Source organism: Lissotriton helveticus, chromosome 3_2 (genome assembly GCF_964261635.1).
Source record: "Lissotriton helveticus chromosome 3_2, aLisHel1.1, whole genome shotgun sequence".
NCBI lineage: Eukaryota > Metazoa > Chordata > Amphibia > Caudata > Salamandridae > Lissotriton > Lissotriton helveticus.
In genome coordinates, this window is record NC_136062.1 from 383,744,580 (window position 1) to 383,772,014 (window position 27,435).

The window sequence follows — 27,435 nt, forward strand, 5'->3', positions numbered from 1 at the left end:
AACTACCCTTTTCAACCCTAGGCTTTCTCCTACCAGTTTCTTACAGCTATTGGCTGCCAACTTTGTCAATCACGTCTTAGCTCAGCCCAATGGCATATCCATCTCTTACCTAATGTTATTGACTGCTCTGGTGTATTATTCCGCCCTCAAAGTAACTCTCGCATTCCATGTACTCCATGCGTGTGGGACTGTTTTACCTCTCAATTTATCAGTCTTCCCTCCCATCATCTCTCTTTCTTCTATGCCTTCCTTTACATACCTGAGACCTCAACCGACCTGTTTCTAGTTCTCCCCTACTTAATCCGAAAGAGGACAGTGCGCTGACGCATCGCTCCTTGTATCCATTCATATTGAGCCGCCATGTTTGAGTGTTTCCGTTTAAACACGGATACTGCACTTGGAAACACATTTCTGAAAGAAACACTTACATTTTGTGTTTACTTTGAAATGTATATATGTAAGCTTTTGCGTCACTCAGGGGCATATTTACAAGGAAGTGGCGGAGAGCAGCATTAACTTCCTTGGCTTAATGCCGCACTTTGCCACTTCTGAAACGCAGGGATGCACCGTATTTACAAGAATATGGTGCAGCCTTGCGTTTCCCCCTGCAATGGTCCTAATTTAGTTGCGTAGTGCCAACGCTGGCACCCTTGCACCATGGTGCCAGGGCACCTGCGTTGAGGGGAATATTTGTTTATGTGCATGAAGGTGGCCCTGCCTCCACATTAGCAACCTTAAATGGCGTTTTGAAACTTCTATGTGTGCTGCAGTAAGCTAGTTACAAAACATCATTTTTTTCATGATTGTTTATGATTTCCTGGTCTTAATTTTGGCGCTGCCCCATAGTTACGCCACCCTTGTAAATATGGGGCATTATCAAAACCCATGGGTGTACCGGTGGAACGCCCACCTCAACTCCTATTACCCGCCCCTTTCATGCTAATTATAGCGTGAAAGGGTGCCTTATACACAAGGCGGCGTAAAGCCACATTAAGTGGCTTAACGCCACCTTGTATATAAGGCGAAGCCCCTATCACCGCAAAAACATCTAGAAAAGAGACGTTATGGTGGTAATAGGGGCTTGTCATCTGTCCGTTAGCGATGCTAAGTACAGTACATTACATGTTGTAAGTGTACCTTTTCAAATGTCACTGGCAGAGGTATTTCTTAAACATAAGTAAACCTACCATTGAAACAGATTTTTTGGCTAAGTTGAAAAAGGTGGATTAGGTGCTGGCTTCTAAGGATGGGTTTGTCCTCATAGGGGCTGATGTGCTGTGAATGTGTCTTTAATTATTTGCCTTTTCCTATGCCTAATGGTTTTTGCTTTCTCTCCGTGTGAAAGGGACATCAAGGCTCATGTGTAAGTAAGTATCTCATCTATTTTTGGGTATTTCTTTGCATTCTCGTACTCATAGTCCTCCTGTTCTTAGATTTCTAAATGTAGGGCTGCAGGCACCAGAATGCAAAGTGAGCTACAGCAGCTCTCTGAAAACAGATATTGAATAAGAGAGCTTCATATTAATGGACAAAGACTTTCTTTCCTATCGGCATTTATCAATACACTCTATATAGAGCGTGAGATACCTACCCTATGTGATACTCCTTGCCATATGAGGGCCAACCATGGGCTGCACGAGGACACTTGGGAGATAAAGAAGATGACCAACACTCTTTTCATCCAGTGCTTTATTTGGAAAAAAAAAAATTAAGTGCCATTGCCCAAGGTATTTCACACCGGCCCACTGCAGCTGGCGCTATCCACACGTCACATTAAACTTTAAGTTTACGTCCTAGTTTTATTGCACTTTTAAGATATATTCAGCTGTGGCCGGTCTATTAGAGCACAGGAGCGCTCTGCCACCAGCAGCAAATACTATAATTATAAAACGGGTTTTAAACCCATTTTATTATCGTTTTTTAGGTCGAGCCTAGCGCAGCACACATGCGCTGCTCTAGAAGAAGGAATCAGACTTTTTGCAAACTCATGTGTGTGCTGCTTAATTTTCTATACATTTAAATAGCCTTTGCGTGTGGATTTAAAAATGAAAGCTTGCAATTGGCCAAAGGAGGGTGCATGTCCTACCTTTTCTGAAAATGTTTACTCTCCCAGCTTACGGCGCGCAGCATGCCATCTGTTGTGGATCATGTTTCATTTCAAGACCTTGCAGCCTTCCTTACAAGGTGCGTCCCCTCCACCCCACCGCCACAAGAGCGTACGCTTCTTTTCCATCAGTCACATTCATGACAGTAAGATACTAACAAGGTGCGTCACCTCCACTCCGGCCAAAGGACAGACCCCACCGCCACAAGAGTGTGCGCTTCTTTTGTCAGCACTCGAATTCCATCTATGTCAGCACTTTCTTCCAGCACCATTATCTCTGTACTAGTATTTATTTATTTATTTATTTATTTATTTATTTAAACACTTATAAAGCGCAACGAAGGCCCATGGGCATCTCGGCGCTAAGTATCTGCTCAATTCAGCCTTACAGGAGGATATGATTATTGGTCAAATAGCCAACGTTTTGAGGTGCTTTCGAAAGGACCATAGAGAGGGGCTACTTTTTATGGACAATGGCAGAGTGTTCCAGAGCTTGGGTGCTGAAACAAGAAATCTTCTATCACCCCATGAAACCAGTTTGGTACGGGGTACTTCCAGCTGGAAACGATCGGAGGACCGCAGGGACCTGGTGGGCCGGTAGGGAACAAGTTGTTGAGTGAGAAAGGCTGGTCCCTGGTTATGCAACGCCTTATAGACAATGCAAAGGGCCTTAAACTTAGTTCTATTCCTGATGGAAAGCCAGTGAAATTCTCTGATGGTTCCTGAGACTGATTGATATTTGGGGACATCACCCAGCAGTCTGGCAGCAGCATTTTGAATGGTTTGCAGCTTATTAAGGACTCTTTCTTGAGAGTTCAGGAAGAGGGCATTGCAATAGTCCAAGGTGGACAACACCAGGGACGTGATCAGGGTTTTACCAGCTGAGGCAGGGAGGAAAGGGAGAATTTTTTTAATGATTCGTAACTTATAGAAGGCGGAATCTTATTGTCAAGACATTTGCTGTACTCTGTAGTTGGCCTCTATAGTCACCGCTTTTTCGGTACCATCTTAAAAAGTTACCGTACCTTTTAACATTAGCGTTTTTTCATCACCATGGTGCGCAGTTCCTTTCACACCTCTGTGCAGCTGTGGTGCGTACAACCTTTGACATCTCTGCATAGTGCACAGCTGTGGTTCGTGTTTCCTTTCCCTGCATTAATTTTGGTGCCCGCTCGATCCAGGGGTGTAACGCAAGCCCTTGCTAGGGGCTTAATTTGAGCCGGCATCTGCCGGTGCGCACATAGGCACTTAATTATTAGCACTTGCTTTTTGTGTGCGGTTTGCTGCTACCGGCTGCTAAATAATGCCTCTGCTTAGCGGTGGTGCATGTTACCTTTCACATCTCTGCACAGTGTACAGCTGTGGTGCGTGCTTCCTTTCCCCCATTGCACAATATACAGCTTAAAAATTTACCGCACCTTTTAACATTCACATTTATCAGCACCGTGGTGCCCTCTTCCTTTCACACCTCTGCGCAGCTGTGGTGCGTGCTACCTTTGACATCTCAGCACAGTGCACAGCTGTGGTGCATGGTTCCTTTCCGCCACTGCAATGTACACAGCTTAAAAATGGACCGCCCCTTTTAAATTTGCATTTATTTATCACTGTAGTGCGTGCTTCCTTTCGCATCTCTGCTCAGCTGAGGTGCGTGCTACCTTTGACGTCTCTGCGCAGTGCACAGCTGTGGTGCGTGCTTCCTTTCCCCCATTGCACAGTACACAGCTGTGGCGAGTGCTTTATTTTATCCCAGTGCACAGTAGTGGTGCGTGCTTCCTTTCACCACACTGCACAGTGCAGATATGTGGTGTGTGTCTCCTTTCAGCCCAATTCACAGCTGTGGTGGGTGCTTCCTATCACCTTATTGAACATTTTCTACATGCTGCACAACATTCCCAATGCCCTACAACACATATTGAGAACATTAACAAAGCCAAAACACTTTGTCAGAACACTTATACACTGAGTTTATTTTATTTATTTATTTATTGTCCCCTTACCTCCCTCCTCTGTCCTGCCCCCGCCCCCCTCTCCCCCCCCCCCCCCCCCACACACACACACTTTGGCAGGGGACGAGCTGCTACTGGATATATTAAATGGCTAAATGCTCCACTAATGAACTGTGCTAAAAAAAAAGTGCCTGTGCTGAGCACCACCAAACACCGGCACAAATTAAGCAGTGCTTTCATGACATGGCCCGCTCTATTGCGGAAAATAATAACTTCTCTTCCCACTATTACATGCTGAGTCGCAGCAACCTAAGACAAAGTAAGCACACACTCTGGCCACTGATGTGTTATACTAAAACCCTTCTTACATAGGTCACTCTGTAATTCAGTGCTTTTTAAAGCAGGTGCTCACCCATGGCGCAGTCAGCTACTTGACTGTTAATACGCTTAAGGGCTTTGTCACGGGTATGAAGCACTATATAAGTACAATCTTTTCTCTTCTGTAAACGAATTTCCTCTGTAATTAAACGCAGGCAACTCCTTGTTGTACCTTCTAGGGTGGCCACTTCTCGGCGCTGGCCTGCAGGGGACTAGTGCACGCTGCCTGCTCCTTCCTGGTGACCTTTAGAGTCACAAGGTCATAAGAGACACAACTGCTGATGCAAAGCTGTTCTCTTGTGCTAATGCAAGTGATGAAACAGCAATGGACAAGAAAGTAGCAGCTGCTTTGGAGCTGTCATTGACAGCAGGCGTTTCCATTTGTTGGGGAGCGAAGCCCCACACACAGCTGCTCATTGTTTAATAAATAATATGTCACTGTTCTTCTTCAAAAGCATTCTTTGTGTTTTTTTCAGTAGTCAGTTTAACAGTGTTTGCAGTAAGGGTGGGTAAGCAAAATGAGTTCCCAGATACCCCAGCAGGGGCGCTCCAAAACACGTTTTTACGAGTGGCAAAAACTGTTTAGGTTTATATCTCCATATCAACTAGAGAAGGCACCCCTCCTGAACAGGTACCCCTAAACTTCTCTGGCCCTCGTAGCATGCATCAGAAAGAGTACAGCAATTCTCATCAAACGACCCAAAAAGTTCAACCACAGCAGGAAAACACTGAAGGAGCTCCATTGGTCCCCGCTAGAGGCCTGCATCACCTTCCAGACCAGCTGCATCCCGTACAAGGACACCAGGAAAGAGTTGTTTGATAGAGACACGCATGGACACCACGAAGGGGTTGTTTGATAGAGACACGCATGGACACCAGGCAGGGGTTGTTTGATAGAGACACGCATGGACACCAGGAAAGGGTTGTTTGATAGAGACACGCATGGACACCACGAAGGGGTTGTTTGATAGAGACACGCATGGACACCAGGAAGGGGTTGTTTGATAGAGACACGCATGGACACCAGGCAGGGGTTGTTTGAGAGAGACACGCATGGACACCAGGCAGGGGTTGTTTGATAGAGACACGCATGGACACCAGGAAGGAGTTGTTTGATAGAGACACGCATGGACACCAGGAAGGGGTTGTTTGATAGAGACACGCATGGACACCAGGCAGGGGTTGTTTGATAGAGACACGCATGGACACCAGGAAGGGGTTGTTTGATAGAGACACGCATGGACACCAGGCAGGGGTTGTTTGATAGAGACACGCATGGACACCAGGAAAGGGTTGTTTGATAGAGACACGCATGGACACCACGAAGGGGTTGTTTGATAGAGACACGCATGGACACCAGGAAGGGGTTGTTTGATAGAGACACGCATGGACACCAGGCAGGGGTTGTTTGAGAGAGACACGCATGGACACCAGGCAGGGGTTGTTTGATAGAGACACGCATGGACACCAGGAAGGAGTTGTTTGATAGAGACACGCATGGACACCAGGAAGGGGTTGTTTGATAGAGACACACATGGACACCAGGCAGGGGTTGTTTGATAGAGACACGCATGGACACCAGGAAGGGGTTGTTTGATAGAGACACGCATGGACACCAGGCAGGGGTTGTTTGATAGAGACACGCATGGACACCAGGAAGGGGTTGTTTGATAGAGAAACGCATGGACACCAGGAAGGGGTTGTTTGATAGAGACACACATGGACACCAGGCAGGGGTTGTTTGATAGAGACACGCATGGACACCAGGAAGGGGTTGTTTGATAGAGAAACGCATGGACACCAGGAAGGGGTTGTTTGATAGAGACACGCATGGACACCAGGCAGGGGTTGTTTGATAGAGACACGCATGGACACCAGGAAGGGGTTGTTTGATAGAGAAACGCATGGACACCAGGAAGGGGTTGTTTGATAGAGACACGCATGGACACCAGGCAGGGGTTGTTTCATAGAGACACGCATGGACACCAGGAAGGGGTTGTTTGATAGAGAAACGCATGGACACCAGGAAGGGGTTGTTTGATAGAGACACACATGGACACCAGGCAGGGGTTGTTTGATAGAGACACGCATGGACACCAGGAAGGGGTTGTTTGATAGAGACACGCATGGACACCAGGAAGGGGTTGTTTGATAGAGACACGCATGGACACCAGGCAGGGGTTGTTTGATAGAGACACGCATGGACACCAGGAAGGGGTTGTTTGATAGAGAAACGCATGGACACCAGGAAGGGGTTGTTTGATAGAGACACGCATGGACACCAGGAAGGGGTTGTTTGATAGAGACACACATGGACACCAGGCAGGGGTTGTTTGATAGAGACACGCATGGACACCAGGAAGGGGTTGTTTGATAGAGACACGCATTGACACCAGTCAGGGGTTGTTTGATAGAGACACGCATGGACACCAGGAAGGAGTTGTTTGATAGAGACACGCATGGACACCAGGAAAGGGTTGTTTGATAGAGACACGCATGGACACCAGGAAGGAGTTGTTTGATAGAGACACGCATGGACACCAGGAAAGGGTTGTTTGATAGAGACACGCATGGACACCAGGAAAGGGTTGTTTGATAGAGACACGCATGGACACCAGGAAGGAGTTGTTTGATAGAGACACGCATGGGTACCAGGAAAGGGTTGTTTGATAGAGACACGCATGGACACCAGGAAAGGGTTGTTTGATAGAGACACGCATGGACACCAGGCAGGGGTTGTTTGATAGAGACACGCATGGGTACCAGGAAGGGGTTGTTTGATAGAGACACGCATGGGTACCAGGAAGGAGTTGTTTGATAGAGACACGCATGGACACCAGGAAAGGGTTGTTTGATAGAGACACGCATGGACACCAGGAAAGGGTTGTTTGATAGAGACACGCATGGACACCAGGAAAGGGTTGTTTGATAGAGACACGCATGGACACCAGGAAGGAGTTGTTTGATAGAGACACGCATGGACACCAGGAAGGGGTTGTTTGATAGAGACACGCATTGACACCAGTCAGGGGTTGTTTGATAGAGACACGCATGGACACCAGGAAGGAGTTGTTTGATAGAGACACGCATGGACACCAGGAAGGGGTTGTTTGGTAGAGACACGCATGGACACCAGGCAGGGGTTGTTTGATGATAGAGACACGCATGGACACCAGGCAGGGGTTGTTTGATAGAGACACGCATGGACACCAGGAAGGGGTTGTTTCATAGAGACACGCATGGACACCAGGAAGGGGTTGTTTGATAGAGACACAAATGGACACCATGAAGGGGTTGTTTGATAGAGACACGCATTGACACCAGTCAGGGGTTGTTTGATAGAGACACGCATGGACACCAGGAAGGGGTTGTTTGATAGAGACACGCATGGACACCAGGAAGGGGTTGTTTGATAGAGACACGCATGGACACCAGGCAGGGGTTGTTTGATAGAGACACGCATGGACACCAGGAAGGGGTTGTTTGATAGAGACACGCATGGACACCAGTCAGGGGTTGTTTGATAGAGACACGCATGGACACCAGGAAGGGGTTGTTTGATAGAGACACGCATGGGTACCAGGAAGGGGTTGTTTGATAGAGACACGCATGGACACCAGGAAGGGGTTGTTTGATAGAGACACGCATGGGTACCAGGAAGTGGTTGTTTGATAGAGACACGCATGGACACCAGGAAGGGGTTGTTTGATAGAGACACGCATGGACACCAGGAAGGGGTTGTTTGATCGAGACACGCATGGACACCAGGCAGGGGTTGTTTGATAGAGACACGCATGGGTACCAGGAAGGGGTTGTTTGATAGAGACACGCATGGACACCAGGAAGGAGTTGTTTGATAGAGACACGCATGGACACCAGGAAGGGGTTGTTTGATAGAGACACGCATGGACACCAGGCAGGGGTTGTTTGATAGAGACACGCATGGACACCAGGAAGGGGTTGTTTGATAGAGACACGCATGGACACCAGGCAGGGGTTGTTTGATAGCGACACGCATGGGTACCAGGAAGGGGTTGTTTGATAGAGACACGAATGGACACAAGGACGGGGTTGTTTGATAGAGAAACGCATGGACACCAGGAAGGGGTTGTTTGATAGAGACACGCATGGACACCAGGCAGGGGTTGTTTGATAGAGAAACGCATGGACACCAGGAAGGGGTTGTTTGATAGAGACACGCATGGACACCAGGCAGGGGTTGTTTGATAGAGACACGCATGGACACCAGGAAGGGGTTGTTTGATAGAGACACGCATGGACACCAGGCAGGGGTTGTTTGATAGAGACACGCATGGGTACCAGGAAGGGGTTGTTTGATAGAGACACGCATGGACACCAGGAAGGGGTTGTTTGATAGAGACACGCATGGACACCAGGAAGGGGTTGTTTGATAGAGACACGCATGGACACCAGGCAGGGGTTGTTTGATAGAGACACGCATGGACACCAGGCAGGGGTTGTTTGATAGAGACACGCATGGGTACCAGGAAGTGGTTGTTTGATAGAGACACGCATGGACACCAGGCAGGGGTTGTTTGATAGAGACACGCATGGACACGAGGCAGGGGTTGTTTGATAGAGACACGCATGGACACCAGGAAGGGGTTGTTTGATAGAGACACGCATGGGTATCAGGAAGGGGTTGTTTAATAGAGACACGTATGACTAAACCACGTGTGCCTCTACTATGCTGCCTAAACCATGAATGTGTCTGAACAATGCATTCCTTTACCATGCATGCCTCGACCACAAAATGTTGTGGTTATGCGGTAAAGATCTCACCCTATGCCACCTGCCCATCGCCCTAACAAGGGAAACATCCTTTACAACGCAACTTTTACCATGCAGTGCCTTTACGACGCAACTTTTACAACGCAAACCATTACAACGAATTGCGCTGGGGGGGGCGCTCTAGGATAGGGAATGTGTTTAATGTACTATCCAACACCTTCCCTACTATCCACGGGGACTGGAGTTGGAATAGTAAATTAAACAATTCACTATCCAGCGCCTAAAAGCACTATGCGTTGTAATGGTATGCGTTGTAAAAACAGTGTTGTAAGAGCATGCGATGTAAAAGCATGCGTTGTAATGTCATACATCCCCCTAACAACTACCGCTAGGGTGGGGGCCGGTTTTCGGCTCCTGGGAGGCGTTTTTGTTACTGGGGGTCAGCAATATCGGCCCCTTGTAACAAAATTGGCCCAAACCGGCCGTCGCAACCTGCTGGGCTGCACTCCCCCACACTCCAAGGGGGCCAGCTGAGCAGTTTGGGCCTGTTTCTGTTCCCAGTGTGGCCCTGCCGGCAGCCCTTAATACTCCTCAAGCCGTAAAAACTACCCTGGCCCCCATGCCCCAAAAACTACCAGACCCCCCATGCCCTAAAAACTACCCAGACCCTCCATGCCCTAAAAACGGCCCGCCCGAGCGCTAAATGCAACGCCGACCTCCCAGTCATAAAACCAACCAGCCACCTAGCCCTGGAAAAAACCGACCCCTAGCACTGAGCCCTATAAACTACTCCCAATCCTTAAAACTACCCCACACCCTCAAAACCCAACCCTACTAACCTCACTGCGTCCTCTCCTGATCCTTCCTGTTCCTGGGCCCGTCCATCTCAGCATCTAGACCGCTCATATGCCTTAACCATGCATATGCGTGGTTACGGCAAGCATGGTTGCGCTTACTTTGGAATGGCCTGAACAATGCAGGCAGATCCTTGGATCTGCCTGCATTGTTCAGTCTGTTTCCACCAGGAAGGCTGCCCACCCTCGCGATTCAGTACATCGGAGTGGAAGAAACGCAAGGAAGGTCCCTGCATGCCTGGCTGAGATGACCAACACCCCACAGGCTGCCAACCCAGAAGCCACTACATTGAAAGAAACACAAGGAGGCCAAGACCAGACAGCAGGATTTCTACATTGTGCTTCCATGTAGCGCTTACTGCCACAGTCTAACAGCTTCTTAGAGCTGCAAATACCCTATCTTACCATTAGTGATCCAACGCAGTTTCAGCTTGTTCTTCTGTTTATTTATGTAGCTTTATATCATTTGACAGCAAAAGGTGTGGGGGTCTTGGATGGGGGAGTTTATTCACAGAGATCACTCCTCAGGGCGTTCACGGAGCGAATGAAGACAAGCCAGGCTGTGATGCAGGCAGGCCGTTTGTTCCATAACTTGTGGTCCAGAACAACAAAGCCCCTATCTCAAGAGATCACACATTAAGAGAGTGGGTTGTACCTTGTTTGCAGTAGTGTTTCTAGGACGACAGTACTTTAATGTTTATTCATAGAAATGTGTGGGATAATGGAAGTGACATTACAAAGCTTTTGACCTCGGATAACATCATATCCTTAATACATTGCCTTGCCTTAAAATCCTCAATAGCATTGTCTCGTTTTCTGCTGAGGAGTCAGGCAAAAAGAGAAAACTGCAGAAAGTAGTAACATGCATTGTTAGAGCCCTTTTCGTTCTTTTGTTGTTTTTGAATTTATTATATTATACTACATGGTATACTTACATTTCCGGACTTCAAGCCAGCCCACTCCATCCATTGGTCTGATTTTGTCGTCCACATTTTTGCTTTGATAACTTCACTGTGAGTGATAGCATTTAACCCTTTCACCATGAGCACATCCGCACACAAAGTAGTTCCCTTCGTGCCATGGGCTACTATGGCCATGGGCTTTTTCAAACCAACGTTTTTTATATTGGCAGCTGTGCAGCTTCTCCTCCTACCATAACGTTTTGCCAACATCAAGACAGAACAAAACAAACACTGACAAAGCCACAGCCCACGCCAGACATATTGCATTTCCCAGTGCTAGCCAATTCCTGATCCTCCCTCTCTCTGCCTTTATGAGAACACAACAAGTATCACAGTAAGTGCTTTGGTGTTTGAGAGCAAGCTGGAGTTAGCAGTTGCTACCCCTGGCTACTCCTTGCTTACACCTGTGGGTGCATTGAGGGAAATTATTGGGTTTATGAAGTTCTAAATGTGTTCCCCTGGAACAACGTGATTAAAAAAAACATTTGAAGCCTTTGCTATTTTCGTAAAGTTAATTGAAAAACAAATAGTGGGAGAAAGCCTCTGCTAAAAGTAGCTTTGAGAAACAAAATCTCAGCAAAGTGCCCCACTTAAAGCTGAAATACAAGTAACGTGGTAATTCCCAGACACTTAATACCTGCTAAAACAGGTGTAAAAAATATGCATGAAAATGGCCCCGAATGTGGTAAATTATGCGGAATCGAGTGTTTTAACACCGAGTTCGGAAACGTGTTCTTCCATCCAGATGTAGAACAGAGATTCTACATCTGGAAAAGGGACGTACACAATACATAGTAATATTGAGTTCGGCATTGCCGTGCCTTATTACCAGCCAATGGCTATGGAGGTCTGCAGGCTGCCACAGCGGGGCAGATTCAGTGCCACGTCAGAGCGGCATGCATGCGACAGACTCTGCCCGAGCACCGCAGACCCCGGATGGACCTGGAGGTCAGACCTCTCGGCCTAGCCTCTGCCCAGATGTGACCTCGCAAACATGCAAACACACTGTTTGAAAAATAAAAAACAAGCGCCGCAAGTTTACAGAATGTGAACTCTGACACGTGAGGTCAAACGCCCGCTTCACCTGCTGGTTCCAAAATTCGTGTAATTTTGCAAAGAGTTGTTAAAAGATGTTTCAGAATGGCTGACATTTCCCGAGAGCCGGAGGCCTGGACCCGGTGACCTCTGCGATGGATGATATACAATAACCTGCTTGTCAGGGGCGCGGGAGGTCCGCGTGAAGCCCCCGGGGTCAGGTGCGGGGCTGGTGCCAAGTGAGACCACCCGGCCTAGAGGGTGAGACCCAGGTACCCGGGGTCAGGCGCGGGGTAGAAGCAGCCACCGTCTGCGTGCCATCTCGGGCCGGGGTGCCCACGTGAGAAGCACCCACCCCGGGACATCTCCGGCCGAGGTGTCCACGTGGGGTAGAAGTACCCACCCGTGCTATCTCTAGCCGAGGTGCCCACGTGGGGAGAAGCACACACTGCATGCCATCTCCGGCCGAGGTGCCCACCACCGCGTGCCATCTCAGGAGGAATAGCACTCACACCGGGCCAAATCAGGCCGAGGAGCCCACGAGGAGGAGTAGCACTCACACCGGGCCAAATCAGGCCGAGGACCCCTCGCAGAATAGAAGCGCTCACCTCGGGCCATCTCAGGCCAAGGTGCCCACGCGGGTCTTTAAAATCCAACATCATGGCACAGACACAACCCGGGCTATCTCATGCCGAGGAGCCCACGCAGAGGAGTAACACTCACTCTGGGCCATCTCAGGCCAACAGCCGCGGCCGGTAGTGGGAGTACCGGCCGGGCGGTGACGTGGGGAGGGGGAGGGGCAGGGTGGGGGTTAGTAATGTATGGATTACGGACTTTAACAGGTAAGTAAACATAAAAATAAATAAAAACTAATTTCTTTGCGCGTACTGCATCGCATTTGGTGATGAAGTGCAAGCAACGAAATTCGTACTCCCACTACCGTCCGCGACTGTGGGCCAAGGTGCCCATGCAGGGTCTTTAAATACCAGCGCCACGGCACAGACACCATCTCAGGCCGAGATGTCCGCATGGTATCTTACACACACAGCTTGGGTAGGCACACCTGTGAGCCTCCCTAGGCATTCTGTTCTCAGTAGTCTTTTTGCCATAATTCCTCCGTTCAGTACTGCTCAGCTCTGTGCCACATAGTTATTCTGCAATGCTGCTACTTTTTCAATTTTTGTGGCGAAAAACTGGCCATAAATGCCTGTGTAACTTTCTTATGCCCTATGTTGTGTAATGCGGGGTAGGGCTGCTCTGCCCGCAGAGCAGGGCAGGAGTGGCTGCCCACTCTAAGTGCACAAGATGCAGACTGCCGGCCAAACCATCATGCAAACTGTGCATTACAGCCTGGGTACAGAACATGCCCAGTCTCCCATTACCTGGCTGAGCGCTGAACCACGGCTTTGTGATTGGCTATGGGGAGACTAGGAGCTGGGTGCTTCCTCCCCTGAAAACAGGTGTAGAGGACTGAGTAACGGAGGTGGAAACAGGTTAGTGTTTTAATTTTTTTATTTACTACCTCCTCTTTCCCCCCCCCCCCCACCCCACCCTGTGAACCACCCCCCATTCCAGCACCGCTACCAGCCGCCACCGCTGCCCTTCCTTGCAGGGCATCTCTCCGCCTCTCTGGCACCATCATCCTCCTCCGCTCCACCACTCCTACCATAACAAGAAAGCCCCATTCTATCAACCCTAAACCCCAATTTCCGTGTCCTGCTAATGACGGCTAAGCAGAGGCGGCCAATGAAAGCCCCTTCACCAGGTGCTCATTTCCTGTGTTTATAAATTATAAATCGAGGCCATGTTCTCAGGTCCCCGCCCACTGCGGCCACTTACAAACCATTCAATGGGTCGTTGTTCTAATGACAGACCCTTCAGACTCCACACAAGCTTCTATAGTGGAGTACAGGGCACCCTCTATTGGGGTGGACAGTGCACTCCTTCTTAGGACCTCTTTGTTTACAAAACTCAGGATCAAACTAATGTTTATACTTTCACATATGTCTTTTAATTACTTTGTAGAATTGCAACACTTATGAAAAAGGCTCCATTGTTTTAATTTCCACTTGTTTTTAGTTATACTCTAAGGTTGAAAACCAGAAAGTATTAACGCAAACCTGGCGCAAAGTGTACTGGTGGGGGTTGCAGTGCAGTCCAAATTGTGTTTGCGTTACTATTCGTTCCATGTTCCCATGGAAGCACCCATGGGTTTTGACACAAATTGCTATCTACAAAAATTGTACACAGGGATTTACGCCGAAATGCTGCGCCTGCCTGATGCTGACGTAAAGAGGGGAAACGCCATTTCTCCTCTTTTTTCCCCATTTGCAAGTGTTCTGCACTGTACGGCACACATTTCACGAGGAAAATGCCTTAAAGCAAAGGTTTTTTTTCTAAGAAGGAGACCCCTGCTGCACAAAAACTATGCTGAGAGCAACGTAGACAACTAGCACTATGAGGAAATTGCACCTAAGTTGGCACGTGGCAGCCAGCGGAGGGAGGGAATAGAAGAGCCCCACATTTTAGTAGATGGGGTGTTGCTCTGCTCTCTCAAATTGACTCAACTCAGCACAGCAACTGTACTTGCTGCGCTGTAGGTGCGCTGTAGAAACTCTTTGAAAATCTGGCCCTAAGTGCCTTAACCTATTGCTTTTTCATCTGTATGTAGCAGAGATTCTGTGTGCCTCCTTTCTTTACAAACGTTATTTGAGTACATTCATACGTATAGTCCTAGGCAGCGCCCTGTAGTTAAGGTAAGGACACACTTGCTACGTTTTTGCCCAATGACAACAGCCTACAATCCAGACCTCTGGTCACAGAGCCGCACCGAATTGTTCCACAATGGCTGAGGGACCCTGAATTTGTTTGTCTCAAGGAATAAGTTGTGCTGAACAGTAATATCCCACTAGCACCTCTCTAGGCAGTGCTTAATTTGTAAAACATTAAGTGCCAGGGCTCTCATGAGTAGACCACTGCAGCTTGCACCACCCATTACCCCCGACAGGACTGCCAATGGCCGTGCCAGCACAACTACTAACCATCACACTCCTGTAAGAGTGACAATTCACACTGCACCAGATGCCCAGCGTTATAAGGATTTAAGGACACTCCTATAAAAGTATCAACCCTCAAACATGTTCTACTGGTAACTTCGTAAATATATGCATGTTTTATATCAAATTGAAACCTGTTCACTTGAACGGTTGTGTGTGTATCTGTGTGAGGAAAGGAGACAAGGGACACAGTGATCATGAAGAGACTACATTACTGTGTCTAGCAAGCTCCTACACGTAGTCCACTGTTTTAGTGTCCTCAACTCAAAACGTGTGTGATAATAGCTAAGAGGCCAAGGAATGAATGGGCACAAAGACTGTACTTCATTGTTAGCGACATATAATTATGACTGGTATTCCACCAGCCAGCGCAAGTGATGCCACCATGGAGAGGCAGTCTATGAATTGTATTTGAGTGTAGATATGTGTTGGTGTGTACGTTCACGTGCGTGCACGGTTACCAGTGCGTCTGCTTGAATTGCTGTGTGTGTGCATGGCCGGGAAGCAATGTAGCACATGGCAGTGCCAGCACTCCCCCTTCCCCCTGCTAGGACAGTGGCCTGTTGTGAGAAAGCTACAGTCTTCTGGACTGCAAGCTGAGCTGTTTGATTGGCTGGCATACTTATTGGGAGGTAGAATCTGGTGGTCGGTATCTAAGTAACCGACATATCCTGTCACTAATCATTTATAGTACTTTTCTGAGAAAATGTGCTTTATTTTTAGTCTAACAGTTGGTAACAGAGCCTAAAGTAGCCAATCTCTCAGCAAGACAACCATTTCTGAGTGACTTGTCGGCGTGTGATTAGGGGCTAGTGAATGATGTACCATTTGCAGTTCCCACCTTGGGGATTTAAACACCTAAAGTTCAAAGTCAGAAGTTTGTGGGATTCAAAAGGGAATGCATTATGACGCGTCAGATTTCTAAACAGTTGTCCTCTTGTGTAACAGTCAAGGGACTATCTAGAGTCTAATTACCATGACAATTTGTCTTAAAATTCCTTCACCGTTCCTCTAGTTAACACGGATTTTACTGCAAAAGCACTGTGTGCCAGTGAGTTAGTCCCAACACAATTTGGTACAAATTGGAGTTTGGAATTCTGATTATCTATACGGATTTCCGAACCATAATTTCAAATTTCCGTTGACTTGTAATTTCCATGCAAAGCAAATTAATATGAATTCAAATTTTAACTACTCACTATTGAAAATCTAATTAGCATTCTGAAATTCCGATTATCTCGTTCACAAATGTTCATTTAAATGTAAATAACTTCATGTGGGTATTAAAACCGGAAATTCATAAGGGATTCCACTTAGATTCCTAACTGCACTGACTTGCCATTGCACTGTAAACACAATGCAGGTCAGCCGGGCGTAAAAAATTCAAACTTCCCGAGTGAGATGCTGAATGAAAAATCAGAATTCCAAATAACTAAAGAAGCTACTGAGTGACAACTTTTGTAGTAACCAAACAGTACTCAGAGTAAGAAACTGGAACAATGTATCACTTTTTTTCTTTCTATTTTATAAATGTTTTTTATTGATCAAATGTGTCTTTATTTCACTTGGACATTGCCCCTAGATCATACATGTCACACTTTGTGGACATTTTTCCCCACTTTTACATATTGCAAACAGGGGCATATTATCAAGAACAGTCGATAAAATTATCGCCGCTTTATCGGCAGGAAACTGCCGCTAAAGCGGCGATAATGGGCTTGATAATAGGCCCTTGTGAATTCCCATAGAAGCCCAGGTTAACACCAGAACCTGGGCTTCTATGGGAATTCACAAGGGCGTATTATCAAGCCCATTATCGCCGCTTTAGCGGCAGTTTCCTGCCTATAAAGCGGCGATAATTGTATCGCCTGTTGTTGATAATATGCCCCACAGTCCGCACAAGGTGACTTATAAATGGCAACAGGGAACATACTTTCAGTTCCAACTACAAACTATGATCCCCAAATATCAATGTATATGTAAATATGGTTTGTCATTTAGTGAAAGTAAACATATTCAAGATAACCATTGTAGATTGGCTAGAAGACAAGTGTTGAGCTACAATATAGTCATAGTTGTGTCTTTATGAAATGGTAATTCGAACAACCATAAAGAATTCTGGATGACCAATCATGAGTCAGAATAATGAGGCAGGAACCAGACTAACCAATCCGAATTCCATCGGACCAGTCAGGATTCTGAATAATAATTATGATCACAGATGACCAGTTGGTTTGGAAGAAACTAAGTGGAATTCCAAATGAACAATTGGAATTCTAATTAATCGATTTGAATTATCAATGACTGGTCTGAATTCAACATGGCTAATTTATCGATTAGCCATGTTTTGATGTCTATATGTATCCAATATAGACTATGTTCAGAGATGTAGATGATGAATATGCTGACCCTTGCTGGGATATTTTCAAGTGTAAGATGTTGGGGCTTATGATAGTCCTTTATCCTGGCCCCCCTCATGGTCGGATCTCACTCTAATGCACCTTGTCTCACTTGTCTCCCCTGTACAGGCCCTTTATGTTGCTGCCGCCACTGATGGAATGGATGCGGGTGGCCATCACCTACGCCGAGCACCGGCGCAGCCTCACCGTCGACAGCGACGACATTCGGCAGACGGCGCGACTACTGCTCCCAGGACTGGACTGCGAGCCCCGACAACTGAAGTACGTTGGGTCTCCCTCTCTTGATTTCTACCCACAGATGCTATTTATTGCAAGTGGAGGTGGCTATGCAGGGAATCAGCAGAATTTTGAGGTGTACCAGCAGAAGCCCTGAGTCGGTTGCTTGTCGGTATCAGCCTGTCTCAGACTTTATCCTATAGACCAGCACGTCTCTTAATAGAAGACAACTGTTTTGTGGGTGTATTTCTTTAACTTAACAATGTATTTTCATTGGTGTTTCAACTAAAGACATCGGGATGCAGATGGCAAGGAGGATATGTGGTGGTGAAAACGTTATTCACTTTGCATTATTGTAGGAAGCTGCATTTCTGTAGCAGTAACTCCCCAACTTTTTGCCAGATTAGTGATGTACTGTGACTTGATGTGCACTGGGTCCCAGCCAATCAGGTTCCCAGGAACTGTGTTGTTTCACAAAACTGTACCTTGTACCCCCAATTGGCCGCTATCTTGCCACATGCCAGTCCCTTGTAAAAGATACTATGGGTACCAAGGGCAGCAGCTCTGATTGTGCCACCCTTAGAGGCTCTGTACCTTTACACATATACACTAAAATTGCAGGTTGCGTGTTTTGTTGCAGAACAAAGTAAAGAGTTGACATGGCCACACTGATGCCAGTTTGGGATTTAATTAAGAATACAATCAGAGGGCATCTTAGAGATGCCCCCTGAAAAACTACCAGTCTCTGGTGGGTTCCCTGACTGGTACAAACCTTCCTGCCACCACAAGACATGTTTCTGGATCCCTGGGGTGGAAGCCTTCGCTCCCTGAGGCCAGAAACAAAGCCTTTCCTGGGCAGAGGTGTTCGCACCTTCCCCCGTTCTGGAAGAGCCATCTGTGGCCAGGTAGCGTCAAAGGCCTTGCCGTCATTGTAATGCAACCCCCAGCCTCTCCTGCTGTCAGGAGCAGGCATACTTCTTGTCTCCCCTCCTTTTTGGCAGGTACACCGGCATGAGAAATTAGCAAAAGAAACAATTGATGGACGAAATGCGGGACAATGCAAATATTCACTCCCAGTCACAAGGATCTAGGTTTAATCCATCATTCTTGTACTCACTACACCACCCGAGTTTGAGACCCAGCCATATGCAAATCAGTCTTGATCCTGTTCCATATGGGAACAGTCGAGCCAGAACTGCCAAGCCTAGTGCTCCCTGGACCGGAAACGAGTGGTTTCAGGGCATCACTCTTCATCAGCCAGGCTAGCTTGAATCCAGTGGTGTAGTGAGAACGGGACCCACGTCTGGGCATACCCTTCCCACTTAGGGAAACATATGCAAAAGAAACAATTGATGAACGGAATGCTGGACAATGCAAACATTCATCCCCAGTCACAAGAATCTGGGTTTAATCCATCATTCTTTTGCTCACCACACCACCCCAGTTAGGACCCAGCCATATGCAGCCCAGAAGGTGTGCCCACCTCTGCCAACCCCACAGCTCAGGTGGGGGAGGCGAGGGGAAGACCAGTCTTCAGTTCCCGCCATCTTGCAGATGGCAGGCACTCTCCAGTCAGGATTAGGGATTGTGCCCACTCCCCACGTGGTGTGAGACATCAAGAGTATAGTCACCCTAAGGTCAGTACCCCCATTGGCTACTGACCTCGAGACCCATACAACACTCCCTAAATACAGTATGTAGGTGAAAGCCCTGAACCAAGAAGACAAATTCCTGCAACCTACGAAGAAGTAGGACAAAAGAAGACACCCAGCAGAGGTGACTGCAGAGAAGAAGTGACTTGGACCTAGCGCTACCAGCTCATCTGCAGTTTCCAGAAATCCTGTGCCAAAAGGTCTCCTTGTCCTGCAGCCAGCTACCACCAGAACCCTGGGAGGACTCACTGCCATCAACAAAGACCGGATCTCCTGTGAACAGCGGCTCTGTTCAAAAGAGACTCCCAAGACAGACTCTGAGTCAGCTGAGGACAAAGAAACCTACTGCCTGTAACCACCACTGCATCCGACGCCTATGGCCCAAATCCGGGTGGCCCACCGGTCCCAGCGAGATCATCCAGCGCTCCAGAGTTCGAGGCCACCATGAGTTGACCCCTTCAGGACTCCTGACGTCGCCTGCTGCCTCTTCACACAGATACCTCCTACGACGAATGGCCAGGTAAGGTGATATCGTACCGCAAAAGACTCCTTGCATCCAGCTGCCCTGCGCCCTGGAGAATTGATCTACGTTCAGTCTTTGAGTGTGTGACATCATTTGCTGATTGAGTGTGTACAACCAATGCTTCTGTTAAAGCCTTACTGCTCAACCACACTACCACAAATAGAGAGTTAGGTGCTATCTACTTTTACCTCTGCCTACCTTGGGGGTTCCACTGTACTCTGTGCACACTATATCTCATTTGGTATAGTATATACAGAGCCAGCTTCCTATAATTATCTTTAAATATTTTGACATAATGGGTGTAGTAATATATGAGGAAAAATCTAATATGGGCACCTAAGATGCCCTACTCCGGGGCTAAAAAGAAAAACTTTTTTTTCAGCCTCGTGGTCTAGTAAAACATTATCAAAACAATGAGAGAGAAAGGGCTAGACAAGATCGCTCTTAGGCCCCTAAGATAAACTGTATCAACCAACCAAAGAGCGACAGGAATATAGAAAATACCAAGAAACCCATAACCCTGTAGCCCACATCCAACTTCAAAAGTGGGGAAACAAGGAGAGGGAAGGCAAAGACAGTAGTGTGAGGAACTGTGAGTTGGAAAATGAACCCTCATACACTAAACAAGTAGATGACCAACTTCATCATTGGGTTCTTTTTCTCAAAAGGGTGTATATAGTAATATCCCAATATTGGTAATGTGATTTAAAAGAAGACACAGCAGTTCCCTAAACCGATTTAAATAGAGGGATAGCCATCCTTCGATAAAAACTTCAGTGAAAAAACGGACACCTAATGGGTTAATCAATTTGAACCCTAGTGTCCTAAATAAACTAACGTGGTCGACATGTTTCTGCTATCATGAGTACTTTCCACTCAGCATTCATCAGGACCAAAATCTACCCCACTCAGGCGTACGCACCCTAAGGCATACCCATACTGTGGCGATAGACAAACAAATTCTCTCCAAACTCACGGATCTCCCGTGTAGAATCTACTTAGATTTGCTACGGTTCTTGTATATTCTGTATAAGATGAGATGAGCAACATGGGCTGGTGGCAGGGGCAACCTTCACGCCCGACGTTATTCAGCCGAACAACTCCCCGCTTGGGACCTACGCGTTCACGTCCACCGCCTGAATGGTGTTGGTTGATACTAGTAAAACATTAGCCACAAGTCTAAATTCCAGCAGGGCAAACAAAGTCTGTTGGTTGTGCAATGGAATTCTTTAGGAAACTTTCAAAAGTTTCCTGCAGGGTATATTGCCTACTGCAGAAGTGTAGCTATTATGTAAAATGTAATGTCATTTTTCTTGCTGCCCAAGGCTGCATTAAGTGGTCATTTCATTAGATTACTGTGCATTTTTAGGTCGAGCGACCTATCTCTATGCGCATGCGCATTGAGCGGGAGCGAGATCTATAGGGGCTTATCGAGAGTTTACCTAACTGGCGATTCCACTGGCGATTTCTTGCAGTGCATGTGAAAGCGCGTGCACAATGCCACCAGCCGCCTGCCTGCCTGCCTCGCATTACCACATCAAAGGCGGCCGCGTCTCAGGCCCCTGCTGCTTCACACACTCATGCCGCTCTCCCCGCTCCGCCCCCTCCCCTGCCCACCGTGTCGCATTTCTCCTCGTACTTTCACTTTGACGGCCGCAGGCCGTCTCTCGTGTTTCTCCTCCCCCCTACCAGTGTTTTTTTTTTTTTAAACTTGTTGTCCTGTTGCTGCAGTCAAGCACCAGCTACTGCACACTGTGGCTCTGCAGTGCTTTGTCTGACTCACAACTCGGTTCAAAGGCTATACACTCGACTCACTGTGTGCTCTCCCTTTCATATTACAGTCTATCGCACTGTGCAGAGCTGTCAGCATGTGATCCTCCTGTCTGACACTCACTCGGCGCAGGTCTTCTCTCACTCCGCACTATTTACAAGTCAATGAGGGCTGATCTCGATGCACTTATTTCGATGGCAGTCCGTATTCCACGCGTTGTATCAGGCGCCCTGCCACATTTTACTCTGTTTATCGTACCGTCTCTCCCGAGCAAGCAGCGCAATTGCTGCGTGCCTTCAGTTGATCACAATGGGTCTAGTTTTTTCTTCTCTAAGCACCTGGTCCATTAGCAGTTGCCCGTGTTTTTCTCAAGATTGATGGGATAGATACCTCAATGCTTTAAACGCTCGAGATTGCACTATGCCGTGGTCTGCGGGTAACGAAATGTTGATCCCAATAAGACAGCTCAGCTTTTCTTTCTTCTTTGGTCAGTGTGCCAAGTAGCAACCCAAGGCCATAGTAACCCCTCCAAATAACGGAGCAAGTGGTTTTTGAAGATAATCCGTTATATTCAAACCGCTGCACCCTGCCGGTGCTTCGGTCTTCTTCCGTGTCTTGCGCGGTGCCAGTCTCTTCTGCTTATCTTGCGTTCTTATTGTGTGTCTCACCTGACGTTTACACCCTGTACGGTCTCAATCTTCGCTGTGCGCCTGGTTTCACGGTCATCAACACACTTGCCTCCTCTGCAATCTCTCTGTATTTTTATTGTGCATTTCTAAATTTCCAGCTTTACTACGGCCCAAGGTCCAATCACAGTTTATTCAACAACTCTTAAATGCAGTCTCCGTCCTCCTTCCAAGTAATTTTCACTTCTGCTGGCAATGGACAGCGTCACCCCTTGTTTGAAGCTTGCCCTTAAAATAGTTAATATGGCCCTGGGACCTCAAATGTTTGCATATGCAAGGTTCCCTAACGCACGTGCAAAATTTACCTCAGAGCGCCCTCGCCATTTTTCTGAAAACAAAAGGCACATTTATAGCAATTGCCTGCCTCTGGGGTAAGAAAAGAGGGCATCCTCTTTAACACAGTGCATGCAAATAAAAAACTTCTCAGCGACTTACAAAGTTGCCCAATTCATTTCAAGTGGCAGTCATTGACCGATATTGAACTAAACGCTGCCCTCTTGCAGTGAGGAGGCATCCAGCTCCAGTGAACGGGTGCATAAATATCTTGAGTTTCCATGAGCTACTCCGCAAACCACATTTGGCTAACATACTGCACTCAGTGGCTCTAGAACTGAAAGGCAAGTTCCCCTTCTTGCCACGGAAGGAATGCTATACATGAAAATTAGGGATATTCCTTGTAGAGATGTACACTTGTCAAAGAAATTAGTTAAAAGTAGTGGGCCAGATCAAAAAACATTTTTCGGCTTGCACGTTTGCATGTCGATGGTGAGTAATAAGGCTAGTGACTAGTGCAAACACCTTTTACCACCTTATTCCTCAATCAGATTATCTTAAGGATTTAATGTGTGACAAGAATATGTATGTATATTTAAGAAGACCAACTATAGTTGCAATACTTCGATAACACAAACCCATATTACAACACCCTTGAATAACCGCACTTTGGCGTAAATAACAAAACAATGCAGCATTGAAACACCGACAAATATTCAATGCAATACAACAATACAGTCGAATGCACCAACAAAATGGAATAACATAAATCAATCACAACAAAAAAACAAGCATTGGCATAGCCAATAGGTCTCGCCTTTGGGACCTTATAAGTGTTCAACCATGCAACAGTTAATGTTGTTGCACCAAGGATATTGTGCTGCATAACTAAATACTTATAAGGTCCCAAATGCGAGACCTATTGGCTATGCCAATGCTTGTTTCTCCTCCATTACATTACAGTACTTACTGAAATTACCGAGACATATGACATAATATCATACACGCACAGTAACTTTCGCAAATGTCACTGGCTGCCTTTTATCTCAGTATGTATAAATTACCGGCTGTAAAGAAATATATTGCTGCGGTTATCCCTCAATTTTATGTCCCAGTTTTTAAATACGATTATAATGGAGACCGGTAATGCTATTAATAATTCATCCATTATCACCATGTATACTTGCCAAGCCTACTGACCGAGTGTAATGTCCATGGCCTTTCGTAATTATATAATTATTAATATTATGAAATGAACTGTAGCTATTGTGATTTATATTTTTTCTTTTAGCACTATCTTGGCTGTTATTATTATAAACATGATTAGAGCTATTGTGATTATTATTATTAATATTATTATTTGTATTACTAGGTAGTAGTGTGTATTGTAATACTATTAGAATTATTATTATTACCTCCTTCATCCCTTCCGTACTGAATTAAGGATTTGTATCTGCAAGTCTTTTCCTCCTTTCTATTTTAAACCGTACCTTTTTGTAAAATTTTATTTTATTTACCTATTATGAGAGCTATAAAACGGATAACCGATCAATGCACTTTCTGGTTTACATTTTTTTGGCCTAATTTATGGGTGAGTAGGGGTAATTACTTTTAATGCCCCAGTACCGTAGGATATTTTCAGACACAGTTGTCCTTGAATTAGTTCCATACTTTATTCCAAAGGTCCAAAAGTGGCTCGTATCAGTGAAAAAAGGTGGGGTTTTCGGGAGGGGGGGGGGGGCGCGATAGATTAAAAAAAAAAAGTACTTACCTGCTGCCCTCCCACATCTTGTAGTACTCTTCTGCTACTCCCCGCTTCCTTGCAGGCAGGCACAGGCTCTAAGGTGCGACCTATCTTGTAGCTACACTCATGACTCAGGATTGGCCTGAGCGCTAATGATTGGCGCTTTAGGGCAGACTGGGAGTCTATGCTTGCTCTCTCTAACCCGGCATTGCAGCTGGGGTTGGAGAGAGCCACACTGCCATGAGACTGCTGAGATGGCTGGCCAAACCCACATGCGCACTGAATTGTAGTGACCAACTCGCCCCTTTCAGGCTATCATCAACCTGGCTCCGCCCCCAAGAGTTGGCATAAGAAAAATAAAACGATATTAGAACGTGTTTTAACCCCGTTTTGTTATCATTTTATTTTTTACTTTTTTAAGGGTGCTGGCAGAGATGGTGAGGCCGCATTAAACAACATGAAAAGGGTGTCCCCAATATATATAAGAGAAGGACAAAAGTACCAAAATGTAGAAAATTACACCCACAGAACAGCTCACTTGAGTTTCATTATTTATTTTTCATTTTATTTTTCATAATATTATTCTCTTTTTTAGAAACGAAGTGGGATAGATATAAAACAGATCACTTACGTAAATATGTTTCCATAAAACATCACAGTGACCAAATCTCCATAATATTTCATAAGACATATGAAGAAAAAAAAGCAACCCATAAATATCAATTTTCAAAAATGTGTAGCTAAAAGTTCACACAATAAGGTACAGCAACCTGGAAATAATCACATAAAAATGGATGGGGAGGAATACACGGCTATAGCAGAGGAGGCGTGATTCTAAAAGAAACTTGAAACAAGAAATTGCTAGTCCTTCTTTATCCCTGGATCCAGTTTCTCGTGAGGAACAAGCCCTACATGCAGCGGATGTTCGAAGAGTTATTTCTGTTTATCTGAAAAGAACATCATCGACACTGCAGCTATTTTTGTTACTCTTAGTTCTTCCAGGAAGTGGACTGAACCTACCATTTCTACCCTCAGTTGTAGCCTTGGACCTGCTATATCCATCGCTTGTTCCACAGAAGTCTCTGTCCTTCCCTCTGGTGTTCAGGGAAGGTCCACTAATGTCACTAGTTGATGTCTGTATGGCGGCCGCCTGGGAAGTAGACCCGCATTTAGTCTTCATTGTAGGTTACGTTAAGGGTCTGGGGATAATTTTGTATTTAGTTAAAAAAAAGTCTAGTTTCCTATAATTGAAGGTGGATGCGTTTTCCGCTTTCTGCCTAACATGCACTGTTTTCCTATATTAGCCTGGTTATTGGCTAGGATTTTATTTCTGGGCACATCATCGGCGAAAAGGAAGTGGCCACAAGAGGTAATGGTTGGATTACTTACCGGTAATATTAATTTCTCCTGGGGTCATCTCAACCACACAATTCCTTAGATTCCCTTCTCTCCCTTCTAATCCTTTGGCTTCTGACCAGGATGCAGCCGGCCTGGGCTCTACAAAAAGTGCTTTGAGTAGAAATCTGCTTCATGGTACTCTCAATGAATAGATATAATTAATAAAAAGAGGATTTTGTAATTATAGAAATGGAAAAATATTCTGGTACATCTATTGAGAAGAGACATTTGCCTCATGTGGTAAGGAAGGAGATGAGGAAGATAGCTCCAGGAGTGATGAAGAAAATGTTTCAGTAATCCAACCATTACCATTAATATCATTGCTATTATAGGTATTATAATTACTATTCCTATTAACATTGTTTACATTATTATTACTGTTTAGTAAATCTGGCAGCAGAGCTATTATCTGGACATCCTTTGTAGGTCTGGCCTAAACATTCAGTCTCACCAGAGTAAAAAATATAAAACCTTAAATCACAGGTACATAACGCATGCACTGCTGGGCTGGCTTTTCAGTGTGTGAGACGGGCCTGTTGCATAGAACCAAAAAAACTATCTCTGACACTGGCCCATCTTGAAGTTCTGACTGCCCTAAAGGCCAGTCCAACTCTGCACATATGCAGACACAGACGGGGATTTCCATCAGCTCCCCTGGAGCAGGGCTTTGTCAGTTCTTGATCTCTTGCTCCCACCCATCACAGCGTCCAGCTTGGGGCAGTGGGTCAGCTCACTTCAGCCATGGCTCTCTTCCACTCAGAGTGATGTTTGTGTGCCTGAGTGCACGCGCACATCCACCTAAAAAGAAACGTGCACGAGTACCACTGCTGGTGAGATAATACTCTGCATTTCCATTCTTAATCCGTTTTAATTTTTCATGTATCCTTCTGTGTTTAAACTACATCTTACAGTAATTTAAATACTTATCTCCCTGTGACATGAGTTAGCATAAAAACTTGTTTTCTGTACCTATTCTAAGTGCACCTGCCAGGTAGGTAGCCCCTACACTGTTCTATTAAAATGATATGTGATGGTTATTTTTCTTTTCAATTTAAAATTCTTCCTGCAGGCGTATGGCCTCCGGTTTTAGGCCGTAGCTTGCTTTCTTTTTTCTTTCTCTTTATTTTTGTGGGATATGCCTGCAATGAAAATACAAAAATAACCATTGCATCAGCTTGCCAAGGCCAGACCTCTTGGCTTTGCCAGTGCTCGTTTCCCACTGTTTCTGAAGCAAATCCGAAGCCCCTTTGAAGTGAAGGCCTAGCAGCCGTACCAGACTGAACTCAGATGTGAAGACAGACCCCGCAGGAAGTGTTTTTGCTCCATCGCTAATCCCCTCGTCAGCCTCATTACACTGAGGTTGAGCAAACTCTTGGAAACCGGCTTTCAAGGCCCCCCCCCCCCCCCCCCCCCCGGCTTAAAGGGCCTGTCCTGAGAGACAGGAACAGTGGAAGGATTCCCGGGGCCGGGGAGAGAGAGTTCCAGAAATGAAATATTGGTGGTTGGCTTTTAAAGTCTGGCAAGACCACCCGTGCACTCTGAGCGCTGCAACATCCCTATATTGGGGTCATGGAACTCAAGAACGGTGGAGAACGTATTTTATCATTTTCGGGCCGGGACCTTGTGAACAATGGTGGACCGAAAATTGTCCATATTGGGGCCACA

General features: G+C 46.2%; 1 protein-coding gene across 1 annotated transcript in view; it reads left to right on the forward strand.

The window, feature by feature from the left end:
• The window catches only part of ABTB2 (ankyrin repeat and BTB domain containing 2), a 421,711-nt gene that overhangs the window by 329,075 nt on the left and 65,201 nt on the right, over positions 1 to 27,435 (forward strand). Inside the window, exon 4 of the mRNA XM_078684252.1 lies at positions 17,616 to 17,768. Coding sequence (XP_078540378.1) covers positions 17,616 to 17,768 — 153 coding nt within the window. The remainder of the gene's footprint in view (positions 1 to 17,615; positions 17,769 to 27,435) is intronic.